The following is a 25,988-nucleotide window of genomic DNA, read 5'->3' on the forward strand; positions in this document are numbered from 1 at the left end:
GACCCTGATGGGCAGAGGACCTTAGAAAAGTGTAGCAAGAATCTAATACCTGAGGAAGAAAGTAACCAAGGATTTAAGCCACCCATTTAGGCATCCGGGCCTTGGGATATAAAGCCAGAGCAGGAGTTCTAGAAAGGACACTGTACATTGATTCTGAGGAAAGGTACAACCTGCTGCTGAGTGCTTGTAAAGTTTACCCTCTGCGTATCTTGCATGACTATTGCCTGCCATGTTGTGAATGAGCCCCCTTGTGGAACTGTAATATAAAGACTGTACTACACCTGCTGTACCAAGTTGGATTGTCCAGTAAAGTTACGTTTGGTTCACCATATACTTGTGTACCTCCATCATTCCAACCACCAACCGGCGTGCCACCGTCCAAAGGCACTGGCGTCACGAATACCACAGGGACCTTGCCCCAGGCACACAAAATGCCTGTAACATCCAGGGCACCTCATCCACCATCAGGCCTGGTCCCTATCTACAGAGCGTGCCCCAGAGGAACCGTGTCTACCTCTCCTTCACTGCCACGCGCCTGCCCAGGGTTCTTCAAATATAGTGAGTACCCTCGATTGCCCATAACCGTGACCTCACTTCGTCATACCCTGCAGGTCTGGCGTGTTGCATAAATTGGCGTCACGAACAGGATCCGAATATTCCTGCGCCATAGCGGATTTAGAAACTGTGTGCTGAAAATTGTCTTAAAGTGACATGCCCCAATTGTTTTATTGAAAATTGCTGGGCCAAAGTGAACTGTAATGATTGCGGTGTGAAAATAGCATTGTGTGGACTGTTTTCTGCTTATTTAAGCCACCGCTTGCTGTCAGTGAATAGACAGCTATTTTGCTCAAAGATGGCCGCTTAGCTGGATTGAAATTGTTTGCTGCGTCATCTTCATCCTAAATTGGCGGTAAAAATTGGCGCCTTCTGCTAAAAGTGCGGGAAGGCTGTATGCTGGTGCCACCGCCCTGTCTGGACATTTGCATGTCTGCTGTAATGGACTCCGCCTCCCCCATACTGGAGTACCTGGGGGGCGGCCTCCCAGTGCAATGGGAGGATCTGTCTGAACTTGTTGGCGCCACCCTGTCGCTCTCCAGAGAAGGATCGAGCATGTTGAGGAGTGAGTACTTTCCTGCTGATATGTCCGCGCCTGATTTATTAACCATGAATGTGACTGGTGTAGAGCAAGAGGATGCTCCACCGGCCTACTCTCCGGGACCGGAGAGACCCGCCTGCCCGCCACCGAGGACGCAACCGGAGACCTACTATGGCTCCTGGAGAGACTTCTTCCAGCCCTCGTTCAAGTGGTCAGCTCTAATGGCAGAGATCCGGGAGACCGCCATAAAGAAGACAACTAAAACCAAGATATACTATGAAGAACTGGCAAAGACCGTTCACGAGTGCCACACCGACACACAACCCCGCCTGGAAAGGAGAATGGGGTTGGTTGTGGCCTTTGACAAGGACCGAGGCTTCGGTTTTATAAAAGACTACCTGACTGGACGAGACTTATATGTCAACAGGAGGTCCGTCAAGCGGAGCTACCTCCCAGAACGTCTACATAACCTCTGCGAGGGAGAGAAGGTTGAATTTACCCCTGCTGAGGGCCTGCGAGGCCACTACGCCACTGCCGTGTCCCGTCCTAAGAAGAAGACAGAGGACTGGGACCTTGATGAGGACTACTCTGGCTGCGAGCGCGAACCTGCGTGCTCTCCAGGACCGGCCCATCATGCCTTCCAGGAACGGGGCTCTTTCATTGGCCCAAATGTATTCTGGCAACCAACAGTGGTGGAGAAGAGGGTTAGCCCATGGCCCTCACCTGAGTTGCCTCGCAGGGAGAAAACTGTCCGTGAGCTTCAGGATGCCGAGAGATTCCGAGCTACCCTGGAAAATATCCGCAGAGGGAGGAAAGCGGACGCCTCACCTGAGCCTGCAGCGGCTGCGCAGGACGAATCACCCACCTTCCAAGTGCCGACGGCGACCGCGGAGACCAGCGATCTCAACTCTGAAAGCCTGGACGACCAGATTGTGCGGCTGGAGTTAAAGCTACGGGAGCTGCGTCAGGTTGCCTCCGCCAGGATCCGGACTCCACCTGACCTGCAAGAAAAAGGACGTAAGGACTCAGACGTCTCCGGGTCTAAGGTGAGAGTACCTGTCCCTGCCAGTCGTCCCTCTTTAGTACCGGCACCTGTGGTGGGATCCTCATACGCTGTGCACCGGCGCACAGAGCCAGTCGTTCCAGAACCCACCGGACCGCTTGCAGCAGCGGTACCCAGGCCAGTGCAGCAGCCTACGATTGTTATGCCTGCTCTGGTGAGGTCAGCCACTTTAATTACCCCTAGGCCTATGGGGCCTATACCTATCAGGGGTCCGTTTATGTTACAGTTGCCCCCCAATACTGTGTTGTGGGCACATCCATCTGTTGAATCGCAATACAGGCCCAATATACAAATGGAGCCAGGGAGCACCACTGAAATGCAAAGTGGATATGACTTGCCCCTGTGAATTGGCCTGCTAGACCCTTGATGTTTGCTTTATTTACCAAGGGATCCTAAAGAAGACTTAACCCTTCCAGGACAGGAGTCCTTTGTTGTTTTGGCCCTCTGTTGCTGCTGCCAGTTACCCACGGCTCAGTGGAGGCGGCAAACCACTGAAATACCAGTGCAGCAAGGCCATCTTGTTTACAGGACCACCTGCCTGCTTTAACCCTTTAACCCCCTTTTCAGGTTGATTAAGGGTATTACAGCACTTATTTCTATATGTATGCCATTTGAATAATGTGGACTATTTTATGTGCTGCTATTTTATTATGCAACTTGAATTTCAAGAATTGGGCCCAGGGATAGACTCAAATGCACATGAGCCTCTGAGATTTTGCTACTATTTTAAAGTATTGTGCCCAGAGATGGACTCCACCTCGTGCGAGCCTCTGTGATTCTAGCTGCCTTTCTAGTGTAATCTGCGATATCTTTACGTGGCTGTGGGTTAATCAAAAAGAAAAGAACCTGGGTACGGACTCATTTTAAATGCTTTGAGCCTCCAAGAATTGTTATTTAATGTTTTTACATTTTCCATGGACTACAACTGTTCTATCATGGACAATTTGCACTTGAAAGTATTATTATGGACTATCCTGGTATTTATTGTTACGCTGTGCCAGGTCAGCGCCCCTGTTCCCATTGTTTTATCCTGAGAGAAGAGAACGACGCCCCTTGTCACCATTACTTGCTCCTAATCCAGTGGAACTGCCTGATGTATGCATATAATGTATATCTTGCAAATGTAGATGTGTTTTCCTGCTTTGCTTTATCTTCCCTATTACAGGTGCAGTATCCAGCTGTGCAGGGACCCTCCATGTTGCGCCGAGGACGCCCCAGGCACACAAAATACCTGTAACATCCAGGGCACCTCATCCACCATCAGGCCTGGTCCCTATCTACAGAGCGTGCCCCAGAGGAACCGTGTCTACCTCTCCTTCACTGCCACGCGCCTGCCCAGGGTTCTTCAAATATAGTGAGTACCCTCGATTGCCCATAACCGTGACCTCACTTCGTCATACCCTGCAGGTCTGGCGTGTTGCACCAAATGTACAAACATGTCTCTGCCATGGAGCCCGGAGGGGAAGAGAAGAAATGTCTGTGCCACCCATGGTGGGAGGGGATCATGGATGACATGATGAGGGGAACCGGGACAATGATGAAGGGAGGGACAATGTTGGAGTCTGTGCCATGGGGAAGTCTGTGCCAATGTTGGAGTCTGTGCCATCCTGTCACCGTCACCCCCCTTTTTTTGGCACAGACTCCAACATTGCCCCTCATCATGTCACCCCCCCCCCCCCCGATGGTGCAGACTCCAACATTGTCCCCCATTAGGGAGCATAATGGATGGGGGCATGATGGATGGGGGCTAACATGGGGGGCATGATGGATGGGGGCTGACGGCTGTCATGGGCATGATGGATGGGGTGCTGACGGCTGACATGGGGGGCATGATGTAATGGGGGGCTGACGGCTGACATGGGGGTCATGATGGATGGGGGCTGACATGGGCATGATGGATGGGGTGCTGACGGCTGACATGGGCATGATGGATGGGGTGCTGACATGGGGGGCTGATAGCTGACTGCTGACATGGGCTGCTGACGGCTGACATGAGGGCATGATGGCTGACATGGGGGACATGATGGATGGGGGCTGATGGCTGACATGGGCATGATGGATAGGGTGCTGACGGCTGACATGGGGGGCTGACATGAGGGCATGATGGCTGAAATAGGGGCATGACGGCTGACATGGGGGGCATGATGGATGGGGGCTGACGGCTGACATGGGCATGATGCATGGGGTGTTGACGGCTGATATGGGGGGCTGATCTGAGGTATGATTAACATTGGGGGTCTGATTGGTGGTCTGACCTGAGGTATAATGGAAAATATTGTGGAGAAGCCAGCTGCTGCAGACAGAACCAGGACCAGGTGAGCTGCGGGCGGGGAGGGGGGTTCGCCGAGATGTAGCTTTGCTTGTGTTGCCAAAAAATCCTTGCACAGGCCCTGGTCACGTCCATGTAACAGGGCCGGTGCAAAGAGTCCCACAGTACATAATGTGGGCAAAATATACCTACTTACATAACATTCCCAATAAATACATTTATTTTTTTGTGAAAAAAGGCTATTTTACAATTTTATTAGTGATACTCATAGGTGCCAGGGGGTGTACCCTGGCATTTTTATTATGGTACACCACCTGGCACCATTTTCCACATAAAAATAAGTTTATGTATTGGGAATGTTATGTAATTAGGTATGTTTTGCCCACATTATGTACTGTGGGACTCTTTATTTATTATATAAAAATATAGGGGACACGTACTGTGCTGTAAAAATATTGCTATTGCCAAAGTCAGGAGGTAGGCAGGGTGGCCACCTCCAGACTCTATCATTGTGCCACTCTTTGGCCTTCTCATACTGCCGCCAACTCCTCACTCTGTAATTTTGCCTCTCGGTGGCCTTCTCCTGATGTTGCTGCCCTGAACTCCAGACTCTGTGCTTGTGCCACTCGGTGGCCTTCTCCTGATGCTGCCAACTCCAGACTCGGTCAATGTGCCACTTGTTGGCTTTCTCCTGACACTGCTGCTGCTGACGCCAACTCTAGACTCTGTCATGCGCCACTCTATGGTCTCCTCATGCTGATGCCACATCCACACTCTGTTTTTGTGCCGCTCTGCTGCCTACTTAATTATATTTAGGGACGGGGGCATTTCCAAACTTCAATCTGGACTCCAGGTTGGACCTGGAGAGATGTCAGGCACTCAGAGCCCTCTCTGTGGGCACCCATCCCACACCCTGGGAAAAAGTCTATGGTGTACCAATTTGCCTTAGACTTTTTCTGCCATTCATCAGTGCAGGGTGCGCTATAAACAGCACAGGCAGCGCATTGACTGTAGGCAGGAAATTATAGCTATGTAAATGCTAAAGTACATGGAAGACAGACCATATTGGTATTCAGGTTAAATTGGCACTTTTTTTTTATAAATAAGTGGGTTTTGGGTTGCAGTTTGGGCAATCGGTCTCTAAAAGGTTCACCATCACTGCTCTATACTGTGCCCCCTTATAGCCTATATCCAGTTACTGTATGGAGGTGTTATCCAGTCACTTTATGCCGGTGTTATCCAGTCACTGTATGTAGGTGTTATCTGGTCATTGTATGGCGGTGTTATTATTGGTTGGAGGACTGATATATTTACAGTGTATACTGTAGATTCCAGTATATTATGCTGTAGTGTGCCCTGTATTTCTCAGTAATGTAAATTAGCCTTGTAGAACACAGGTCACACCACTGACCACCAGGACCAGCCTTCTGTAATATAGCCTACAGTTAATCTTTTAGTGTGACAGTCAATTTGCATGTGGTCATCACAGGACCATCACACCGGCCATAGTGTCATAGTGACACTACTATGGCCTAATGGCCGGCACGACAGTCCTGTGATGACCACTTGCAAATCGACTGCCATACTAAAAGAGTTCATTAAAATGGCCCTAGCCCAATGATTTTAGCATAATTCAAGTTGCCTTGCCAGCCAGAGCCTGCTATTATTTTCTGTCTGCCGAAACAAAACAATCTGGAAGTGCTCCTCCTGAGCCCAGGCTCTTGATCCGCCACTGCGGGTGGGTGCTCTGACAGGTGTGTTGTGTGCTACATGTGCCGTACGGCGGCGCAGCCCCTCACTCACACAGAGAGCAGCACACGGGGTCAGGGGTGTGTGACTGGAGCCGAGGCGGCGGGCGGCAGTAGGGAGTTTGTGAGATTGGAGTGGGGTCCGGATACTGGTGTTAGGGGGAGTTCTGGGGGGGGGGGGGAGAATGCACCAAAGTGTAGCTTTGCTTGTGTTGGCAAAAATACTTCCACCAGACCTGCCACTAGCACCCCCCTTCCCATCGGCGATCTGTCTGCTAGCTCCTCCAACAACTCCCCCCCACAAAGTTAAACCAAACAACGGTGTATTATTTGGTTTATCCATACCATTAGCAAAATATGAGAAGCACAAGAGACAAATTATATGTTTTCATGCTGTCCTTTTTTCAAATGGATTTCAGAAAGCAAAGTCTGAATTCCTAAGCGAATATTCCACCATGCCACATGGAGTGCATAAGTCAAAGAGGCCAAGTGGATTCCAGCAAAGGAGAACAAAAGAGGCAAAAATTCAAGCAATCAAAACCCTTGCTGGATCCATGCTCAAGTATGTCAAAAGACCAGATGATGGCCAGGGTTCATCAAAAGACACTCTGTAGTGTCCCACTAGGTAAAGGTGGGCACTACACAAGTTAATGTGTTTTATTGCATTTGTGTATTTTCCCTGTGTTCACTGGGTGTCAGGCCTGTCAGGGTGTAGTTTAGCCTCCCAGACGTTAGAGGGAGCTAGAGAGCCCTAGATATATATAGGAAGGCCCAGACAGGGGAGTGAGTAGTGTATTCCAGGGGACCAGAGGAGTTACCTCATCAGCCTGAAGCTCCTGAGGCTAAGGATAGCTCAGTTGAGATACCCCAGTAGTAGGACAGCACCTCCTGGGAGCAACCTGCAGTCACCTGTCACCTGAAGCAGAGCGAAACAGCTAGGAAGTAAAAGGTATTGTAACCTTAAGCAAGTGCCAATACTGGAGGAAGGAATTCATACCAAGGATTTAAGCCAGCGAATAGGCATCCTGGCCTTGGGATCCAGCCAGCTAGAATAGCTGTGGGGATAGAGCAGCATAGCACTGCAAAGCATTAACTATATATACCCTCCAAGTATCTTGCAAGATTGAAACCTGCTGTAATAAACATGCTGTGCATTTGGGACTGTAAAGGACTGTATTACCATCTTGATGTATAAAGTTGGACTGTTAAGTAAAGCAACATTTGGTTCACTATACCACCTGTGTACCTCACTTATTCCAACTATAAACCGGTGTGCCACTGTCACAGGCACTGGCGTCACGAACCTTGAAGGGACCTTGCCCCAGGCACTCAAAATACCCGTAACATCCAGGGCACCTCATCCACCATCAGGCCTGGTCCCTACATACAGAGTGTGCCCCAGAGGAACCGTGTCTACCTCTCCTTCACTGCCACATGCCTGCCCAGGGTTCTCCAATACAGTGAGCAACCCTCGTTTGCCCATAACCGTGACCTCACTTCACTATACCCTGCAGGTCTGGCGTATTGCACTCTGCCAATTGATCAAGCTGATTCTTCTGATGCTTTTGCTAGAAAGCTTTCTGCAGAGGAGCAAGAAGTGGAAATGGCAGAATCTGAAGAAGAGCAAGGAGGGAAAATAGAAGAATTTCAAGCAGAAGAGCAAGGAATGGAAATTACAGACTCTGAAGCAGAAAAGAGTGCTGAAAGTGACTCAAGCCATAGTCCGTATACTATGAAAGACATGACTGCAGTTACGGAGAAAGATTAGCAAATTTTATCTGATGTGTCCTTCTGGGAGATACCGGTTCCAGATCATTTTCGGGTAGAAATTGTGAAAAGAGGAAGTGCTTCTTTCCAGAACCAAGATGGTCCTTTTAGTGTCACCAGAAGGCCAGATGAAAAAGCTGCATCAAAGGGAGAAGTGCGACAACTTTCAAAGTGTGGTTTTACAAGGTCATGCCAAACGGACAGAAAATTCAGAGGACATGGATGGTTTGCTCACCTGTCAGCGGGAATTTATATTGCATTTGTTGCCCACTCTTTACCAGCTGTACTACAGATACAACATCCAAATTTGTCACTGGGTTTCAGAAGTGGTGGAAACTAAGCCCAAAGGTATATAATCATGAGACATCCGAAGAGCACTTATACTGTCTGGAAAAGTGGAAAACTTTGGCAGCAGGACTGAGGCTGCATGGAACCATTGATGCCCAAACTATTTCTAGGATGGAGACTGAGAAGAAAAAGTGGAGGGACATTTTGCACAGATTGCTGGATATTACATTGTTTCTTGCCAAGCAGAATCTGGCATTTCGTGGTCACAAGGAAGATGAGTCTTCTTTGAATAAAGGGAACTTTCTTGAGATGGTTGAGATGCTTTCCAAGTATGATCCGGTACTGAAGGAACACCTAATTAGGTTAAAGTGGCACACCTGTAAACTTAACCTGTCTGTCTCCTATCTGTCTCCACAAACTCAGAATGAGTTTATAAGTGTCCTGGCAAATCATGTGAAGGCGAAGATTGTAACGGACATAAAGTCTGCAAAGTACTTTGGCATCATGTTTGACAGCACGCCTGACGTATCGCATAGATGTCTGAAGTGATCAGATATGTACACATCACCAACAGGAAAGTTGAGGTAAAATATTTTTTTGGGGGATTTTTCCCTTTAAAGGGGAAAAAAGCTGCTGACCTCAGTTCTGACATTCTTAAAAAATTAGAAAGTGATGGACTCGACATAATGATGTGCCGCTCTCAGGGTTATGATAATGCTGCTACTATGGCTGGAATCCATGGAGGTGTACAATCCATTCTGAAGGGGAAAAACAGGAAGGCTATTTTTAATGGATGTGTGGACCATTCCCTTAACTTGTGCGGTCAGCACTCTTTTACTCAAAATGCATCTTGCATGACCTTTTTTGGAACTCTGCAGACAATGTTTTCTTTTTTTACTGCTTCCACCCATCGATGGGATGTGTTAATTGACCATGCTGGAGTGTCAGTAAAAAGACTATGCACAACATGCTGGAGTGCTCATTATGCTGCAGTTAAGCCAGTAAAAGAAAAATTTGACATGTTTGTGTCGGCACTTGAAGCTCTTTGTGAACCATGTGAAAATATGGACACAAGAGGAGCAGCACAAGGTCTTCTACCTGCTGTCTGTGACTTTACTTTTCTATGCTACCTGCACTTCTGGTCTGATGTACTGAGGGAAGTTAATGATGCACAGCAGTACCTGCAGACTAAGGGCTTAAGTCTCGATAAAGTGGTGACAAAGCTTGAGACACTAAGACTTTTTCTGTGTGAGGAGCGCAGTCACCTAGTCGAAAATGCAATTCAGCAGGCACTTTTAAAAGCTGATGAATATGGAATTGCAGTAGAGAGAAGAACCAGGTTCAATAAGAGGATGGCAGGGGAACTGGCAAGAGATGCTGGAAGCCCAAGTGTCCAAGAAGAAATTAAGAGGGCGATGTTTGAGTGCATTGATCGCTTTCATTTGGAACTCCAGACCAGATTAAGAGCCATCATAGAAGTAGCAGGCATGTTTGAGGCTGTTCAAGCAAAGAGTCTCATATCTGCCACTGAAGGAGAATTAAAGGTGTCCATTCCAAGACTGACCAATTTCTATGATGAGGTATCTGAGAGTGAGCTGTTACTGGAGATACCAAGGTTCAGAAGACACCTAAAAGCAGCAAAGTTGGACCTAGAAGAAGTCAAAGATTGGGCAGCTTTACAAGTTTTGACCTTCATAGCTGAATGGGATTTTATTGAGTCTCTCCCACACCTTTCACTATGTCTGAAATTATTTCTCACAATCTGCGTATCTGTGGCTTCGTGCGAGAGGAGCTTTTCAAAACTTCATCTTATCAAAAATTATCTACGATCTACAATGGTAGAGTCTAGGCCAGGGGTGGCCAACCCGCGGCTCGCGAGCCGCATGCGGCTCCTTGAGCCTTCATTTGCGGCTCGCAGGGGAGCGGTGCGGCCATGGATTACTCTCCTCTCTGCAGCGCGTAAGTGAAGCGCTGGAAGGCTGGAACGAGGTGGAAGAGTGGAGAGGACTCAGAGCGCCGAGAGCGGGCACGTGACTCAGTCACTCACTGCAGCTCCGCCTCCTCCTCCGGCAGAGAAGGCGAAGCTGCAGTGCTTATCCCCGCCACCAGCCGCCGATGTGCCCGCCCTCAGCCCCACACCCCCATCTGTGAGTGTGTTTGTGTGTGACCTAATGCCCGCCCCCAGTCTTCTCAGTGCCAGGCCAAGCAGCCAGATTCATCAGACCGCAGGCTGGGTCTATGGGGGCGGCAAGAAGTGGTGCAGCAAGCAAGTAGGACCTGCTTCCAGCTCCATAGTAACTTTTAATGAATGTTAATGGTGGACAGCAGGGCAGTGGGCACTCAGAGCAGCAGTGGCAGAGAGACTCACTGAGGCCAGCAGCAGCCATTTTAGTCCGATTACAGCCACTCTGCAGCTTTGGCTCTAATCTGACTGAAATGGCTGCTGCTGGCCCCAGTCTCTCTGTCACTGCTGCTCTGCCTTTTTCCTTTTTTTTTCACAGGTGCAACTGCCCAGCACACCAAGTGTGTTTGAGCATATGGGCGGTCGTCTAAGCATGGGGCGGTCATCTGAGCATGGGGCGGTCATCTGAGCATGGGGCGGTCATCTGAGCTTGGGGCGGACATCTGAGCATGGGCGGTCATCTGAGCATGGGCGGTCATCTGAGCATGGGACGGTCATCTGAGCATGGGCGGTCATCTGAGCATGGTGCGGTCATCTGAGCATAGAGCGGTCACCTGAGCATGGGGCAGTTATCTGAGCATGGGGCGGTCATCTGAGCATGGGTCGGTCATCTGAGCATGGGCGGTCATCTGAGCATGGTGCGGTCATCTGAGCATAGAGCGGTCACCTGAGCATGGGGCAGTTATCTGAGCATGGGGCGGTCATCTGAGCATGGGTCGGTCATCTGAGCATGGGCGGTCATCTGAGCATGGGGCGGTCATTTGAGCATGGGGCAGTCATTTGAGCATGGGGCGGTCATCTGAGAATAGAGCGGTCATCTGAGCATAGATAGGTTATCTGAGCATGGGGCGGTCATCTGAGCATAGATCGATCATCTGAGCATGGGGCGGTCATCTGAACATGGGGCGGACATCTGAGCATGGGGCGGACATCTGAGCATGGGGCGGACATCTGAGCATGGGGCGGACATCTGAGCATGGGGCGGACATCTGAGCATGGGGCGGACATCTGAGCATGGGGCGGTCATCTGAGCATGGGGCGGTCATCTGAGCATGGGGCGGTCATCTGAGCATGGGGCGGTCATCTGAGCATGGGGCGGTCATCTGAGCATGGGGTGTCATCTGTGCATGGGGTGTCATCTGAGAAATCTTGAAACACATTGTGAAAAACAAAGATTGCCAGAATCCTCACTAAACTGGTCTACATTACAGGTAGGAAAGGTGGTTTAAATGCACTTTTAAATGTTTTATAACTCCATTGCAGTAATACTGTCGTGTGCACGCATATTTGTGTAAACGGATCGCTTGTGGCTCCTGGCAGTCATACGATTTTTTTTTCTGGCTCTTTGTGTCTGTAAGGTTGGCCACCCCTGGTCTAGGCTTTCCAATCTTGTACTGTTGTCAGTTGAAAGCGAATTAGTGCAAACCATTGATTTCGATGAAGCAATTAATAGTTTTGCAGCTTTGAAGGCCAGTTAAGCAAAGTTCTGAATTGATTGAGATGTTCTTTAAGTGCACTTGTATTTGTTCCTGTTCAATTTTCTGTTATTTAATTATTTATTTATTTATTATTCATGTTGAATTTTGTGCTATTTAATTATTTATAATTTTATCCTGTTAAATTTAGTGTTGTAAAATGTGATTTGTTCAGTAAAGGTTGGATTTAAAATAAACGTTATTTTTTAAAAGCATTAACTTTGACTTATTTTTGGTTATATGACTAAAAGATTATTGCTCCAGGGGGGGGGAGGGAGGTTGGGGTGACACCATTTTCTACCGCACCGGGTGATACCAGCCCTAGCAATGCCACTGGGACCTATACGTTTTCCGAAACCATGAGGGCACAGCAGTGCTTCTCAGACCGCTCTGCACCTTAGGCCTCTTGCACATGAACGTATTTTCTTTCCGTTTCCGTTCCGTTTTTGCGGTTTCCGTATGTGGTCCGTATACAGAACCATTAATTTCAATGGTTCCGCAAAAAAATTGGAATGTACTCCGTGTGCATTCCGTTTCCATATTTCCGTTACTCTAAAAGATAGAACTTGTCCTATTATTGTCCGCATAACGGACAAGGATAGGACTGTTCTATTTGGGGCCAGCTGTTCCGTTCCGCAAAATACGGAATGCACATGGACATCATCCGTATTTTTTGCGGATCAGTTTTTTGCAGACTGAAAAATACATACGGTCGTGTGCATGAGGCCTTAGTTTTTTTTTTGGGCTGTGCACAGTTTTTTCCAGGTATGTCTAATAAGGATCCACGGATTTGGAATCTGTACGCTACATGCCGGAAAAGCTGAGCAGAGACGATGAAACCTGGAGGTGCAGAGCACTCTGAGAAGTGGTTTCAGCAAAGGTTTAGGCCCTCTTTAATTTCAAAGTTTTGAGTCCAAACCTTTCAAGGGGGGCTTCTTCTTCTTGTGGAGGTCCAGGTGGTGTGTAGGATGCCACCTAGGAAAAAATACGTGTGAGGAGTGCTGATCTGCATGAGTCCGACTCTTGAGGGAGAAGTGGCTTCTGTTAGGGGTCATGCAAACAAACCTATTTTTCTTTTGTTACGTTTTTTCCAGGTCCGTATACGGAACCATTCATTTCAATGGGGCTTAAAAAAAATGGAAATGACTGTGTTTACATTCCGTGTCCATATGTCTGCCTGTCCGTTCCGCAAAAAAATAGAACATGTCCTATTGTCTGTTTTGCAGACAAGGACACGCATTGTTACAATGGATCTGCAAAAAAAAAAAAAAAGGATGCAATACAGACGTCACATGGATGTCACCCGTTTTTTTTTTTTTGCGGACCGCAAAATACAGTTGAAACCAGAAGTTTACATACACTATATAAAAAGACACATATGCATGTTTTTCTCAATATCTGACATGAAATCAGAATAAACCTTTCCTGTTTTTGGTCACTTAGGATTACCATAATTATTATTATTTGCCAAATGCTAGAATAATGAGAGAGAGAGAGAGAATGTTTTAAGGCATTTTTATTACTTTCTGCAAAGTCAAAAGTTTACATACATTTTGTTAATATTTGGTACCATTGCCCAGGGGCGTAGCTAGAAATGACTGGGCCCCATAGCAAAACATTATTATGGGCCCCTTCCTCCCGGATCTCCCACCCCCACATACCTCTCGGACCTCGCCGCCACATCCGCAGTTCCTCATGCACTTGCGACGGTTACGCGTAGGACTGAGCACAGACAGTTGATCACTGGCCACGCATTTGTGCCAGTGTAGGAAATGTATGAATCTAAATGTCTGTGTATTAAAGAAGATTGTTACATTGTACAGGGGTCTGTTACACAAGAAGGTGAAAGTACATATCGTGGTGTGTGTGTGTATTAGACAGAAAGTAGGGATATGTATCTTGTGTAGTTTGGGTATTAGGGAGAGTAAGGGTATATATCTAGTGCTGATACACGTGTATATATATTTCACTGAAAATTCTGCGCAACATAAAATGTAAACAAAAACTGGAATTTGCGCTATATGTCTGTTCAGACATAATTAGTCTCTTTCATATTATAAGCTCTCCTTATATATAATTTACTTACAGTTCTGAAGACTCAGGGGTGCTGGGTGGCTTAGCTTCAGGGGCGCTGGCTGGCTTGGCCTCAGGGGTGCTGACAGGCTTGGCCTCAGGGGTGCTGGTTGGCTTGGCCTCAGGGGTGCTGGCTGGCTTGGCCTTAGGGGTGCTGGCTGGCTTAGCCTCAGGGGTGCTGGCAATCAGCCCCCAGTGCCTCTCCAGCAGCCCTCAGTGCCTCTCACCAGCCCCCAGTGCCTCTCCATCAGCCCCCAGTGCCTCTCCATCAGTCCCCAGTGACTCTCACCAGCCCCCAGTGCCTCTCCATCAGTCCCCAGTGCCTCTCCATCAGCTCCCAGTGCCTCTCTTTCAGCCCCCAGTTGTCACCGCCAGCTCTCTGAGAAGATCTGGCAGACATTCTTCTGTACCTCTTGCATGATGTTCTTTGTTTTGGTTTCACTTTGTCATCTCCTTTTCTTCTCCCAGCTGTCACCTATTCACACTAATTGCCTCCCTTTATATTCCCTCCCATACTGCCTCACTTTGCGGTTTATACTACTTCCTGGATTGAAGTGATCACTGCTAGAGACTTCTGTTACTGCTTGTTCAGATAAGTCCTTTCTTGTATTGTGTTTCTTTGCTGGCTTGATTCTAGGTGACCCTGACTCCCTCCGTATTAAGTGCAGGGAGCCAGTGGTCGTGTCCCCTCACTATTTTAGGGTTTTCAGGTGTCACACAGTCTAGGTACGAGGGCATGCAATCGTCTACCTCTGAGACCCTTGTATGTGCTTAGCAGTCAGGGTGAACTCTTAGGGTTTTACAGGGGTCATCTTTATGCTCCTTAGTTTGGGATCAAGCCAGTCGAATGTTTATCCATAACTTCCAGCTATCTGCAATATCATCCGTGACACCAGTGCCTCTCACCATCCCCCAGTGCCTCTCCAGCACCCCTCAGTGCCTCTCCATCAGCCCCCAGTGCCTCTCCATCAGCCCCCAGTGCCTCTTCATAAGCCCCCAGTGCCTCTCACCAGCCCCCAGTGCCTCTCCATCAGCCCCCAGTGCCTCTCCATCAGCCCCCAGTGCCTGTCAATCAGCCCTGAGTGCCTCTCCAGCAGCCCTCAGTGCCTCTTGCCAGCCCTCAGTGCCTCTCGCCAGCCCTCAGTGCCTCTCACCAGCCCCCAGTGCCTCTCCATCAGCCCCCAGTGCCTCTCCATCAGCCCCCAGTGCCTCTCCATCAGCCCCCAGTGCCTGTCAATCAGCCCCGAGTGCCTCTCCAGCAGCCCTCAGTGCCTCTCACCAGCCCTCAGTGCCTCTCACCAGCCCCCAGTGCCTCTCCATCAGCCCCCAGTGCCTCTCCATCATCCCCCAGTGCCTCTCCATCAGCCTCCCCGGTATTAAAATTATTAGTGGGCAGTGCGCCCTCCCCGGAATTAAAATCATTGGTGGGCAGTGCACCCTCCCCCTCCTCCACGGTATTAAAATCATTGGTGGGCAGTGCACCCCCCCTTATTAAAATCATTGGTGGGTAGTGTACCCTCCCCCCGTATTAAAATCATTGGTGGGCAATGCACCCTCCCCGGTATTAAAATCATTGGTGGGCAGTGCGCCCTCCCCCTTCCCCTCCCAAGTATTAAAATTATTGGTGGGCAGTGCGCCCTCCCCCCCAGTATGAAAATCATTGGTGGGCAGTGAGCCCCCCCCCCCAGTATTAAAATCATTGGTGGGCAGTGAGCCCTCCCCCCAGTATTAAAATCATTGGTGGGCAGTGGGCCCCCTTCCCCCCCATCATTGGTGGCAGAGGCAGTTGCGATCAGAGTCCCAGCAGTGTAATGCTGGGGCTCCGATCGGTTACCATGGCAGCCAGGATGCTACTGATGTCCTGTCTGCCATGGTAGTTAGTCAGCAGCATACTTACATGTGCTGTGGCCGCCTGGCGCTCCTTCTTCTTGTAACTCACAGGTCTGTGCAGTGCATTGCTTATGCTTATAGCAATGCGCCGCACAAACTTGTGACGAGTTACAAGAAGGAGGAGCGCCGGGCGGCCACAGGGCATGTAAGTATGCTGCTGCAGAGTAACTGGCCATGGTAGACAGGACTTCAGTAGCGTCCTGGCTGACATGGTAACCGATCGAGCCCCAGCATTACACTGCTGGGACTCTGATCGGAACTGCCGCTGCCACCAATGATGGGGGGAGGGTTGGTTGGGGGGAGAGGCCACCCCCTATTGCACCGACACATGATTTTTTTTTTTTTTAAGTCCTCAGCCGGCAGCCCGGGCCCCCAGTGGCGTAGGGCCCCATAGCCATTGCTATGGCTGCTATGGCGATCCCGATGCCACTGCTTTGTAATCAATGGTGTGAGGGCAATGAAACACTTGTAGTTGGGTGTCTGACTTACAGTATAGCCCAGTGTCGTGTAGACGCCTTCTGATGGTTTGTGTAGATGTGATGTTCAATTTCACTTGCATTACAGAATGGACCACTAGGAGCCACTTTTCTAATCAAATGATCCATCTGTGCAGAGGTTCTTCTCTGTGCACCTCTTGCTGTCATTCCAGCTCATCAATGTTTTCCCAACCACCGAAACATGTGAGGATGACCAGAAAAGACATCTCGGCCTAGGCGAGTAGCTATCTTCCAGAATGATAAACCAAGGTCTCTCAGTTCAAGGGTTCTGTCCTGCAAGTTCTGCAAGTGAAACTATCATATCCCAAGCTGAAGGTAGCAAACAATGTCTACACAAACCATCAGAAGGCATTTTCCCTACATTGGGCTATGAGCCAGACGTTCAGCTACAGGTGCTCCATTTACCACATGCCATCACTTACAGAGGCTATAATGGTGCACAGTAAGATGCAATAAAACACAGAGATTAATATGGAGCCCATGGTGCCAATATCACGAAGAGACCTTCACAAGGAAACATCACACCACTACTACTCCCAGGATTATGGTGTTGGGTGGCATAATGTACAGTACCTGGACCTCTGGAGTCTTCATTTCAGGTACAATAACAGCTCGGCATTACATTGATTTGGTAGTGGAACCAGTGGTAAAGCCCCCTGATCCCTATCCCTAAATTAGGTCCCTATCCCTAAAACTGTTGATCCAGAAGAAGGCGAAAATTCCTAGTCACATTCAGCCGATTCGTGTCACAGGGGGAAAATTCCTTCTCGACCCCTGGAAAAGGCAATCAGTCCTAGAACCCTGGATCAAGCCCCCTGATCCTTATCCCTAAATTAGGTCCCTATCCCTAAAACTGTTGATCCAGAAGAAAGCGAAAACCCCTGGACACATTCAGCCAATTCGTGTCACAGGGGAAAAATTCCTTCTCGACCCCGGGAAAAGGCGATCAGTCCTAAGACCCTGGATCAAGCCCCCTGATACCTATCCCTAAATTAGGTCCCTATCCCTAATACTGTTGATCCAGAAGAAGGCAAAAACCGCTGGACACATTCAGCCAATTTGTGTCACAGGGGAAAAATTCCTTCTCGACCCCGAGAAAAGGCGATCAGTCCTAGACCCTGGATCAAACTCCTGATACCTATTATTATATATTATTTTAGTTAATTAGCCTAAATATTGCAATTATAATTCTTAATATTTCTCTTAATAATTTATTATTATTATAATCTAGATCCCTATCCCTAAAACTGTTGATCCAGAAGAAGGCGAAAACCGTTGGACACATTCAGCCAATTCGTGTCACAGGGGAAAAATTCCTTCTCGACCCCGAGAAAAGGCGATCAGTCCTAGACCCTGGATCAAACTCCTGATACCTATTATTATATATTATTTTAGTTAATTAGCCTAAATATTGCAATTATAATTCTTAATATTTCTCTTAATAATTTACTATTACTATAATCTAGATCCCTATCCCTAAAACTGTTGATCCAGAAGAAGGCGAAAACCGTTGGACACATTCAGCCAATTCGTGTCACAGGGGAAAAATTCCTTCTCGACCCCGGGAAAAGGCGATCAGTCCTAGACCCTGGATCAAACCCTTTCTACGTTTTCTAATAATCATATTGTTATTTTTTTTTATTTTCACTATTGTTATACATTTATTACTATGTTACTACCCTTCAGCTTTTTACAATATTCTAAGTATTAATATTTAATAACTATGATTTATTTTTTTATTTGGTTGCTGTTGGTGGTCTTACAGCTCCTTACCATCCTTCACCGGCAGAATGGTTTGAAGAGGATGGTCCAGAGGATGTTCTTCTTTCCTCTCAAGTTGGTGTTCACATACTGGAAGGTGGTTGGCTGGCGAAGCTTCTGTCTTCTTCCGGCCTGATGCTGAACTCTTCCCAGGTTCTTGCGCTTCACATCCACCTTCTGTTTGACCATCCTCTCTTCTTTTTCCTCCTTCTTCTCAATCTCATCCTGCTGCTTCACCTTTAGTTCTTCACACAGGTGGCTTGCCATCATCACTGCCGGCTCTGGATCTTCTTCCTCCAGAGGAAAAGGCAGATATTTCCTCTGGGCTTCTCTGCTGGTCGGCATGAGGCGCTAAGAACAAATTCAGACACTTGTCTATGAGATGTTCCTCTAAAACCTTCACATCTATAGACAGAACATGGAGGAATCTGTTATAAGGACAATATGACAGTTTGTAGGATCACTAACCTCCATCTTGAAGATTGGAGACGGGAGGAATCTGATGCAATAGATGAGGTTTTGTAGGTTCTTCTCCTCCACGGTGCGGGGATAAGCTGCAGAGAGAACACAACCAGATCATGAGTTTACTTCAGATCAGTCTAAACCTAGAGCTCAGATGAAGTTTTCATAGACAATTCCTATGACAAAAAATACTCACTTGAGAAGAGTCCAAGTTCATACATGCTGGCTTGGTGGCAGTAAATGTTCTAAAGAGAAGAGAATACAGTAAGTGACAACTTACCACTCATCATGGGTGATAGGACAAGGGGTCAGTTTACAATGAAGCCACTTACCTCCATGCCCACAGCCATCCTGTACTTGTCCAGAATTGTAGAAGTTATAGCGCGATCTGTAAACCCATTAAAGAAACTGTAGTCACTGATCTGTTAACGACAGTGAATTTCCTTCCCGAACCCCTGTGATCACACCCTGATGACCTTTCCTAGGGGTGATAATATGAAAGTCCTGGAGAACCCCTTTCATTTCGTCATATATCTTTATAGCAGTCAGGGATCAGCTTTTCTCATACAGAAAATCTGAATAATAAATCCTACCTGCCTGAGGCCACCACTAGGGGGAGCTGAGGAGCGTACTGCAGACTGCATTATTAGTTCTATGTATACACAATGATCAGTGAGCTCCTGAGCTCCCTTTAGAGGTGGCCACAGAGGGGAGATTTTATTATTTAACTTTAAACCAGTGCAGAGGATCTGGAGCTTTGTATCAGTTAAACTGAGCTCTGATCGCTATAAAAATGTATGAAGCAATGAATAAGTATCTAAAAATGACCTGATGATAAAAGGTGGACAATCACTTTACATGGAGGTGGATGATAATCACATATAATCATGGAGTATATATATACAGATATAAGATGATGTTTGGACTGTATTTTGGGCTTTGTACATGTAATCATACATTGGGGCGTGGCCTTTAGGGTCCATTCACACGTCCGTTGTTTGTTTCCTGATCTGTTCCGTTTTTTGCTGAACAGATCTGGACCAGATCTGGACCCATTCATTTTCAATGGGTCCTGAAAAAAAACGGACAGCACAATGTCAGATTTTTTTTCAGGACCCATTGAAAATGAATGGGTCCAGATATGGTCCAGATCTGTTCAGCAAAAAACGGAACAGATCAGGAAAGAAACAACGGACGTGTGAATGGACCCTTGCTGGTTATTTGTAGCGACTCTTATAGTTGAAGGGCCCATATATGTAATACTGCACATAGACACAGAGGGGAGATTCATGGTGTAAAGAAAAACTGTCTCAGTTGCCCATAGCAACCAATCAGATTGTTTCTTTTATTTTCCAAAGCAGCCCTGTTAAATGAAAGGTGGATTCTGATTGGTTGCTATGGGCAACTGAGCCAGTTTTCCATTGCACCAGTTCTGATAAATCATTCCCCATAATGCAGACTGGGTTAAACTGGTCTCCTATACAGATATATGACAGGAAAAGTGTCATCTCTGTTGTCTCTGTCCATAATTACAGTCAGCACCCCCAAAATGGCCGCTAAATAATATACCCCCATTAACATCAGAGTGCCCCCACACAGTATATAATGCCAGCACAGTGCCCTGAATAAAGTACATTGGCAGCAGAGTGCCCCCATAGACAGATCCAACAGAGCGCTCCCCTCACACAGCCAAAAAATCCTGCACCGGTCACTAGGGGGAGCTCACTACACCCACATGTATAAACCCATATACAGATAGCTCCCCCTAGTGGTGGCTTAGATAAGTAGGAGAAAGTATAAAGCCCTCAGCAGATCCCTGATCCTGTGAGTGAAGCATCATGGGAGATGAGAGAAGCGTCACTTATGAGGTCTCACCGGCGTCCATCTTCACCTCTCGTCGTCCTGTAACGGTCTGAGGACCACTGACCGTTGGGTTCCGTTCAAGTTCAAATCCAGTGATCCCATTGGCTGCTGAGCAGCGACATCTGAAATATGAAATTTAAAGGGACAGGACGCTGATATCTCACTGGAGTGCATGTCCTGTATGTGAGATATCATGAAGCTGTGGAGATAATCTGCGGGGACCGGCTGCTAGCCTGAAATGATATGTGTGTAAAAAGCTGGGTAACTCAGGGTCTCTGGAGACGTGACATGGACCCCCACAGATACTGATGACCTATTTACAGGAATCTGGGAAACCCCTTTGATGATACAATGGTAAGAGAGGCTGAGTGGAAATGTCCATGAGTATCTAATAGAGGAAACGACATCCTGGACAGAAGTGACATTGTAAATACTAGAGGACAGATACCAGACCTGTCCACTAGAGGTCAGTGTGGGGCACTCCTATGTAGATGGTGCTTATAGAAGAATCGGGCTATATCCCTGGAGAATAAATATAGTAAAATATATAAAATATAATAAGACAACTTTTATCTCTTGTTATAGGAGATTTTTTGTGGCAGAAGGGCGTAAAGGGAGGGAAAGTAAGTGGTGACATTGTATGTGTAATAGATAATGATTTTCAGGCTTATCAATAGGAGGGAAATCTTAAAATGAGGGGGGCACTCAGTAGGTCATGATGGACATATCGCCATCTTTACCCAGGCAGCCCCCCTGATATGAGCATCGGGGCATTTCATGCTCTGATTCTCTATCTTGCCCTGCACTGAATCACACAGGACAAGGGCTTTTTTGTTTACAATGGCACACTGCTAGGGGTAAGCTTCCACCTAGCAGTGTTCCCGATGATGTCACCAGCTCTGATGGGCGGGCTTTAGCGCTGCCCTAGCTGTTTTACAGGCAAGGCAGCTCTGTAGCCCACCCATTTGTGCCAGTGACGTCAAAGGGAACACCTCTGGGTGGAGGCCTCTGCCTTGCAGTCCCTATGGAGAGCCCGATACTTCACCGGATCTACTAAAAATGCCTTTTCCCTACGCGATTCAGCACAAAGGAAAGGAAAGCATAGGAGGATATGCTCCGATGCTCATATCAGGGAGTCCGGAGAGGTGAAAATAGGGAATTGTTCGGGTTCAGCTCTGAACCCCACAACCACTTTAACTTCAGAAATCCTGTACCGTTGTTCCCCAGCCCCCATGTACCTGGGGCATTATAGCAGGTATAATGGTAACATAATGGTTCCCTGGTAACATCAAGGAAGACTGGATAATTCTTCTAGAAGACCTGGAGGCCAGTGATGCAAAGAACATCTCAAGAACATCTGATCCAGATGTGGAAAAGGGCCCTTAATTCAATCTATTCCCCATGGTTCCCCTATGGGGCTGCCCTTATGATGCCACCAACCTCGGCTTCAATCAAAAAACATGAAGAAGTTCTAAGGAAATAATAAAAATAAAAATAAATTAAATAAAAATTTTAAAATATATATCCCTAACTTTAACCTTTTGGGGACATATGACGTACCGGTACGGCATGATGTCCTGGTACTGAAGGACACATGATGTACCGGTACGTCATGTGTAGTTCCGATTACCGCCGCGCGGCGGGCGGTGATCGGAACGGGGTGCCTGCTGAAATCAATCAGCAGGCACCCTGGAACAATGCGCAGAGGGTCCTGTGACCTGCGGTTTGCGGCGTTTACGGGTCCTTGCGGCGGGTATTAGAGATGTCGCGAACGTAAAATTTTCAGTTCGCGGACGGCGAACGCGAATTTTCACAAATGTTCGCATACAGGCGATCCTATTGACTTCAATAGGCAGGCGAATTTTAAAACCCACAGGGACTCTTTCTGGCCACAATAGTGATGGAAAAGTTGTTTCAAGGGGACTAACACCTGGACTGTGGAATGCCGGAGGGGGATCCATGGCAAAACTCCCATGGAAAATTACGTAGTTGACGCAGAGTCGGGTTTTAATCCATAAAGGGCATAAATCACCTAACATTCCTAAATTGTTTGGAATAACGTGCTTTAAAACATCAGGTATGATGTTGTATCGATCAGGTAGTGCAAGGGTTACGTACGCTTTACAGTGACAGACCAAACTCTGACAGACCAAACTCCCCGTTTAACGCACCGCAAACAACCGTAAACAGTCCATTTGCACAACCTCAAACTCCCCATTTGCACGAGGTTGGATACCAAGTTAGCCATGTCCCATTCCTTGTCCTCACTGACTTCATTGAAGGTCTCTTCCTCCACCCAGACACGTACAACACCAAGGGTCCCCGAAAGGTGACAACAAGCCCCCTGGGACGCCTGCTGTGGTTGGTCTTCCACCTCCTCAAAGCCACCTTCCTCCTCTGACTCCTCTTCAGACTCCTCTCTCAACGTTGCCGCAGGTCCAGCAATCGACGACGACAAGGCTGCTTCTGGTGGTGATGGTGACCACAACTTTTCCTCTTCATGCTCATCTACGGCCTGATCCAGTACTCTTCGCAGGGCACGCTCCAGAAAAAACACATATGAGATGAGGTCGATGATGTTGCCTTGGGTTTGACTGACCAGGTTTGTCACCTCCACAAAAGGACGCATGAGCCTACGGCCATTGTGCATGAGCGTTCAGTAACGCGGCCAAAAAATACTCAGCTCCGCAGAGGCTGTCCTCTTTTTTTTTTTATTGAAAAAAAATCTGTTCTTACCAGTTTAATCTCTGGTAAGAAAAAGATGGAAAAAGATGCTTGGTCGGTCCTCTTACTTCCAATTTGGGGCACTGCGTGTACGGCTTGCAATGTACTGTGCCACCAGATATGAGTGGTATGTTTAAGTAGTACTATTCCTATCAGTTCAATCCCTGTTACGTCCCCTATGGGCTCTTTCACACTTGCGTTGTCCGGATCCGTTGTGTACTCCATTTGCCGGAATTACACGCCGGATCTGGAAAAACGCAAGTGAACTGAAAGCATTTGAAGACGGATCCGTCTTCAAAATGCGTTCAGTGTTAGTGGCAGTAGTAGTGGAGAGTGGCAGTAGTAGTGGGGAGCGTGGGAGCAGTATACTTGCCGTCTGTGCGGCTCCCGGGGCGCTCCAGAATGACGTCAGAGCGCCCCATGCGCATGGATGACGTGCCATGCGATCACGTCATCCATGCGCGTGGGGCGCCCTGACGTCACTCTGGAGCGCCCCAGGAGCCGCACGGATGGTAAGTATACTGCTCCCCCGCTCCCCACTACACTTTGCCATGGCTGCCGGGACGCTAAAGTGGTAACCATTCAGAAAATGATAAACGTTGGATCCGGCAATGCCCCGAAACAACGTTTAGCTTAAGGCCGGATCCGGATTAATGCCTTTCAATGGGCATTAATTCCGGATCTGGCCTTGCGGCAAGTGTTCAGGATTTTTGTCCGGGGCAAAAAGCGCAGCATGCTGCGGTATTTTCTCCAGCCAAAAAACGTTCCGATCCTGAACTGAAGACATCCTGATGCATCCTGATTTCTCTCCATTCAGAATGCATTGGGATAATCCTGATCAGGATTCTTCCGGCATAGAGCCCAGACGACGGAACTCTATGCCGGAACAAAAGAACGCAAGTGTGAAAGAGCCCTATCAGGGGATGTGTGTGGAATAGATTTTAGGAACCGTGAGATGGAAAAAGATGCTTGGTCGGTCCTCTTACTTCCAACTTGGGGCACTGCGCGTGCGCCGTGCAATGTACTATGCAATCCCAATATGAGTGGTATGTTAAGTAGTACTGACACAGATTTCGGCCTAGTATTTCACTTTTTCACTCTGAGATTTCAAACGCTATCCTCTGTATTGTTAGAGGCACATTACACATGTATATTGCTATTTCCCCAAGCCCCCAACCTCGGGACTGGTGCCGAGAAGGAGGGATAGGACGCGCAGTTGATACACAGTGACACTGGGCTCCCGGCTCCCTCCACGTATTGCGACCTACACTATTAGGAAGCCCAGCCTCGTAGTGACCTATGCTCTGCTGCTCACCACTCTGCTGCACTGTCTGACCCGCTAGCCCGTACTTAAAGGGCACAGATAATGACTCTGCTTCACTGTAGACTCCCGGCCCTACCACTAAACACGTCGGCGGCTGGGACGTGTTCATGTTGTCCTGCCTGGAGCTTTGATTGCTGGCCTCGCATTAAGTCACAAAGGCACCATTACATGGCCAATATATCCCACCAACCCTGCCCCTGAGCTCCTTAGACATTTTCTTTTTACATTTGGACAAAAAAAGGAGTAATAAAATGAAAGCAAAATATTCAAAACATCTCAAATTGTATCACTGTATCAAGTATGGGCATCATGGACACAAATATATACACTTACATCGGTGAGGAATGTTCTGCCACGTGGAATGCTGTTGGTCATGCAAATCATCAAGATCATCTGCTAGCCGCCCCTTTTGCAATTGCTGACCAATGATGTCCAAGATATGTTTGATGGGAGACAAGTAGGGAGCTGCTGCAGGCCATGGAAGCATGTTTAGACCACACAGGCTCCTCACAGTAGCACAAGTAACATGTGACTTGGTGTTGTACTGTTGAAAATTGGGTCCAGGGACAATTCAGAGAAATATCTGCACCACTGGTTCCACTACCAAATCAATGTAACGCTGAGCTGTACCTGGAATGAATACTACAGTGGTCAGACTATTGTATATTATGCCAGCCCTCAGAACCTATGTTCCCTTATGAAGGCTTCTTCATGGCATTGCCCGCGTGGTCTGCATACCAATCTCTAGTTGTCATTGCAACGAAAATCCAAGCAAGAACCATTGCTAAAAATTAATTCCAGCCTCCATTGGTGTCTTACTGTGCACCATGATAGCCTTTGTAATCAATGGCGTGAGGTCAATGGAACACTTGTAGTTGGATGTCTGACTTACAGTATAGCCCAGTGTCGCATAGATGCCTTCTAATGCTTTGTGTAGATGTGATGTTCAATTTCACTTGCATTACAGAATGGACCACTAGGAGCCACTTTTCTAATCAAATGATCCATCTGTGCAGAGGTTCTTCTCTGTGCACCTCTTGCTGTCATTCCAGCTCATCATTGTTTTCCCAACCACCAGAACATGTGAGGAGGACCAGAAATGACATCTCGGCCTAGGCGACCAGTCATCTGCCGGAATGATAATCCAAGGTCTCTCAGTTCAAGGGTTCTGTCCTGCAAGTTCTGCAAGTGAAAATATTATATCCCAAGCTGACAATGTTTACACAAACCATCAGAAGGCATTTGCCCGACATTTGGCTATGAGCCAGACGTCCAGCTACAGGTGCTCCATTTACCTCATGCCATCACTTACAGAGGCTATAATGGTGCACAGTAAGATGAATTAAAACACAGAGATTGATATGGAGCCCATGGTGCCAATACCATGAAGAGTCCTTCACAAGGGAACATCACACCACTACTACTCCCAGGATTATGGTGTTGGGTGGCATAATGTACAGTACCTGGACCTCTGGAGTCTTCATTTCAGGTACAATAACAGCTCGG

The 25,988-nt window shown here is 47.7% G+C and overlaps 1 protein-coding gene across 1 annotated transcript; it reads left to right on the top strand.

Annotated features, from left to right (window-relative positions):
• Positions 1 to 6,638: 6,638 nt before the first annotated feature.
• LOC122929434 (zinc finger MYM-type protein 1-like) lies at positions 6,639 to 16,572 on the top strand. The gene is given in 6 exon segments (XM_044282999.1): positions 6,639 to 6,738; positions 7,691 to 7,875; positions 7,945 to 8,110; positions 8,113 to 8,763; positions 8,766 to 9,811; positions 16,501 to 16,572. Coding segments are annotated over 6 exon segments (2,220 nt in total).
• Positions 16,573 to 25,988: the final 9,416 nt, after the last annotated feature.

This window comes from Bufo gargarizans, chromosome 1 (assembly GCF_014858855.1).
Source record: "Bufo gargarizans isolate SCDJY-AF-19 chromosome 1, ASM1485885v1, whole genome shotgun sequence".
Classification (NCBI taxonomy): domain Eukaryota; kingdom Metazoa; phylum Chordata; class Amphibia; order Anura; family Bufonidae; genus Bufo; species Bufo gargarizans.